General features: G+C 37.1%; 2 protein-coding genes across 3 annotated transcripts in view; both read right to left on the bottom strand.

Annotated features, from left to right (window-relative positions):
• The window catches only part of LOC122076701 (protein Mpv17), a 14,242-nt gene that overhangs the window by 9,064 nt on the left and 416 nt on the right, over positions 1–4,762 (bottom strand). The gene's annotated exons all lie outside the window — the stretch shown is intronic.
• LOC122076700 (rhomboid-like protein 11, chloroplastic) overlaps positions 3,066–4,762 on the bottom strand; it is a 10,727-nt gene continuing 9,030 nt past the window's right edge. Inside the window, exon 7 of the mRNA XM_042642150.1 lies at positions 3,066–3,506. Coding sequence (XP_042498084.1) covers positions 3,306–3,506 — 201 coding nt within the window. The 3' untranslated portion in view covers positions 3,066–3,305. The remainder of the gene's footprint in view (positions 3,507–4,762) is intronic.

A 4,762-nucleotide genomic window follows, 5' to 3' on the forward strand; every position in this document is an offset into this window, starting at 1 on the left:
TCCCAAAAGAAAAGAAAAGAAAAGAAAAAGATAAGGGCAGTGAAGATTTATAGTATTGACCTTGCTTCAATATTTTTCCTATCATCAAATAATTAGCAGCAATTAACTTTATGCACTAGAAAACTAGCATTTTGTTAAAAGGCTCCAATATTGATGTATTGGAGTGCAAGTAAAGAAGTTACTTTCTTCACAATAAGAAAAAAAAAAAAAAAAAAAAGGTTTTCTTTTAAGCTTGTGCTTCGTATGCACACAAGAATTTCTTGCCGACTTAATATCGAATTCGGCTCATTTGTAGCACACTTTTGTGCTATAGATCGTGTAGCACATACTAGATGGTTGACACGTGGTTATATTGAAATGAACGGTGACGATTCCAAGGGAGGAGGGATGCGTTTAGTACTTGTCTTGTAGCGTGTATTTTGAAGGAAATCAAAAGAATAGAAGGAATCGCAGAGAGGAACCAAATGGATCCTTGTCCCTGCAATTTTTTTCCGCCAGCAATATCTTAGGTAGGTAAATCACTTCTTTTTTCTCCGCCAGCAATATCTTAGGCGATTCTCGGGCGATTCTTTTCCACCGGCGATATCTCAAGAAGGCTTATTCAATCCCTCCATCTCATATAAGTTTGGTTTTCTGAATTGTCTTCCCTGTGATTGCTATTCTGTTCGAATCATCTTCTAGTCTAGTTTTTAGGTTAGTTATAGTTCCATTTTTGGGGTTAAGCATTAATTTAACTTTGCTGATTCTTGCTATCTATTTGACTAACTAATTACAAGATTCAGATTTTGTTTATCTCTCAGTTTTCCAATCGATTTAAGAAACCTTCTCCAACTCTGATATTTGATTTTTGAGATTAGGCATCTTAAAAGATCTTTTTCCCTTTTTAGCATTTATATTCATTTCTAGATATCCTATGGTTGTGAAGTTTGCTTTCAATAGCTGTAATGGTTTTGTTTGGTTCAATATATATCTTCCTGGATTGTATGAGGAAGAAGAATCTATCTGTGTACATTGTTTGGTTTTTAGTAAAGGAAAATAATCGCATCACCTGAGATATCGCCAACAGAGAAGAATCGCAGGGAGAAGAATCGCCGACGGAGAAGACTCGCAGGGAGAAGAATCCTTTTGGTTCTTCTCTGCGATCCCTCCCTCTTAAGTATTTTTTTGATTTCCTTCAAAATACACGCTGCAACACACGTACTAAACGCATCACTGCCCCCTCGGAATCGTCACCGTTCATTTCAATATAACCACATGTCAACCATCTAGTATGTACTACATGATGTGTAGCACAAAAGTGTGGTACTGATGAGCCAAATCCCTTAATATCTATCACATGGCACATCTGGAGGGATTTGTAATTTTTGAAGTTGAGAGCCAAGGAGCTCTATTCATATGTCAAATTTATAAAATAGTTGGACTTGTGGCAAAATTAATTAATATCAATGATTTGAAGAATGATTGAAATCAAATGGATAACTCAAAAAATGAGGAAAATAGTCACTTCATAGCAGTTATACGTTTGAATTTGATTTTTTTTTTCCTTTACGGCCAATAGAATAAGAAATAATTGAAAATACTAAAGAGATAAGGTGTTCGTATTACAATCCTAAGCAATAATTTCAGCAATTTCAAGCTGGACGTCACAACATCTCCAAATAGCTTATGATTTGTCCCTATTAACCATTTGTGACGGCAAGCAATAGATCTATTAATATGTAATTATCAGAAGGGCAAGAGATTGCTGCCCAATCGGGTGGTTGCTGTACCGACGTGAAGGTCTATGAAAAAAGCTTGTATAAAGGCAATAAAATGAATAAAATATTTTATTTCATAAAAGATTGGGTGGTAATTTTACACGCCCTTGTGTTTGGACACAAAGGCTATGAAACCAGATAGTTTTCCTTTTCCTTAACAGAAAAATAATTAAAGAAAAAAAAAAATTGTAGGGGAGTGTGACCCTTACCCCAAACACATGGGCAGCGAAATGATTAATCCACCACCTACAAAAAGGAAAATGATATCCTTGTAGATGCTTCCTCATTTACTTCCACTGGCCCTCGCACATGTGCAAGAACTGCACTCCCTCCACAAGAAACACTTCCCCATAATCAAAGTCTTAGGTTGTGTTTGAAATGCATTCTCGGAATAGATTCAGGTCTAAAATGCATTCTGAAATTTGATTTTTCTCTACTTTCTCACTTCAAAAAATGTTCTAGACACAGAATCTATTTTGAGAATACATACCAAACATAACCTTAATAAGTTATTGATTAAAAACAAGAGATAAAACTATTAAAGTGCTGCTTCTACCAAAAAAAAAAACTATTAAAGTGCTGCCAAGGCCATTCTTTGTATTGTTGATCATTCAAGCCATCCTACCACATGCTTTGCATCAAGTTCCACCAGAAGAAGAGACAATCCTAGTTGCTTTGCAAGTTGTAGTCCTTGCTTTAGTGCTTATAGTAACTCCATTTTTGGGCATCTCCTGTAATTGGTTCTTGAACATAAGCGGCTAGAAGGGTCAAAGGCATCATATGTGTTTAGCTTCCACCATCCATAGGAAGGCACCCACCGTTTGGATTTGTGAATTAGATCATACTTTTTTATGTATGTAGCTGTAGAGCTCACATTCTTCAGAGTTTCCTACAAAAGTGGTGGTGCTGGAGAGCCTGGGCATGGTGACAGAAGGGTGGTTTGAAGTCCATGAAATTAGACATGAGCATCTAAGGCACCACCGACTCAGACTAGAGGCTAAAGGAGGGATGAGGTTGGGGGATGTGGCTCACAGAAGAGAAATGCACAGCAGGGGAGGCAGGGTTAGCAATGTGTGGGGGTGTGCAGCAGTGGAGTGCATGGCAGGGGCAGCAAAGGTGAGGGGAGCTCAGGGTTCGACAGCAGAGGAGGATCGCAGAGCGAGTAGGTGTTGGTAATGTTCAAAAGCTTCTCCAGGCTTCAATACACTCAAATACCGGGTTAATCAGTAGTGGCCAACCTTTGTCCTAAAAACTTTTGTATGGCAGTTTTTACTAAAATGTGCTAAATTGGCTCACATCTTGAAGTTCCTGGTAACACAGATCGCATCCAATTTCCAACCATCGGTACCAATCCACTACATTTGCATAACCCCACTGTACACCATATGTCCTTTGCTTTTTCTTATCTTGTTTTTTCATTGTATGTCTTCTATAATACAACTTCGGAATTCCGAATCCACAAATTGAAGTCTAAGGTTACAGCAACGTGAGTCGCTACCATAAATTTTCAACCATGCATCCCTTTGGAGAGCAAAAAACATGACCTGATTATGAGGATCTGTCTGATTTTCTACCCAAATTAGATGTTTCTTGCTCTGAAGGTAGAGAAGGAACTTTACTTAGAAGCCACACCAAACCTACACCAATCAGAGCACCAGAGAGGTGCGCAATATGATTGACACTCTGGAGGGAATAGCCTCCAAAAAACTTTCCTGACAATCCCGTTGATGCTTGCGCTGCTTCCATCACCTATAAAAGGACCATATACAATATTAAATGAGATATAAATCAGTATTCAAATCATAAAATTGCAATACATACAGTTCTCCTTTGGTATTAAGGATAAAATAAAACATCCAATAGATCTAAATGAACTGAAAAAATGCTTGTCACTAGCTCAAGTATACAAGTTAAATTGTCATCTGCATGGCACAAAGTACCAGCACATTAAAACAATCCAAAAATCAACCAAGGAAGCTGTTACCATATCCTTTCCATCTATCTATACCAAAATGTATACTATGATCTTTCCATCCTAGTAATCCTCTAGCCATCTTAATTCTTTAGTTTCTCATTTTCTTAAATTTTTTTTTTTCTTTTGAGAAAGTCAAGGATTTTTATCAGGGGTGAACCTCAAATTACCCATTACACTATCAAAGGCCCCCAAAAGAAGCTATATAGAAATGTGACAAGCAAAACTCAAAAGCTGATCTACACTCCAAAAAAATGGATACAGCACTCGTTCCTCCTGAAAAAGAAAAATACCCACAAAACTTTCACCCTAGTAGTAACACATGGTAAGTGAGCTGAACATGAATTTCAAAGGTATCTCTCACAAATACTCCATGTTAATGCATCTAGAATCTAAGTGTCGAAATATCTTGATATATTCACTAATGGAACAACACTAAGACTCCAATAAGTGTAATATAAATGAAACAAGATATAAAATGAAGAATAGAAGCAGCAGTAATCAATTTTATTACTCTTGGATGGAACTCCGATCATTTATGTAAGCCACTACATCCCGTCATCTGCTTTTCCCCTTTATATGTGAAGGTTTTTGTCCTTGTATTTTCTGGTATCAATGTAATTCCTTCCTTTCTACACTCTCTGAGTGCCATGTGAGTCTAAGCTATGGTTTTTGAAACCATAAGTATGTTTGCCACTCATATTCTGCAGCATTGCACTAATGGATCGTTTAGGTCTATGATGAGCACATTTATGTGTGAAATCTAGGGTAGTAAAACATACATTTTACATATTTAGAATGGAGCTACCTTGGGTTTTACTCTCTTTTTGCAGGTTTTATATTTTCAAGGCCTTAAGGACTATCGGGAGCCATATCTTCAATTTTACACGTAAAGAGGTCCTATTTCTTTCCATGGTTGCGAAGAGGACGAAATTCTGAGCAAGATGGACGTGTTCAATTAAAAGTACACATTTGTTTGGTCACCCGTACAAATGATTATTCTTTTTCGGGTCAGAAAAAGAATAATGGATCA

This window comes from Macadamia integrifolia, chromosome 4 (assembly GCF_013358625.1).
Source record: "Macadamia integrifolia cultivar HAES 741 chromosome 4, SCU_Mint_v3, whole genome shotgun sequence".
Classification (NCBI taxonomy): domain Eukaryota; kingdom Viridiplantae; phylum Streptophyta; class Magnoliopsida; order Proteales; family Proteaceae; genus Macadamia; species Macadamia integrifolia.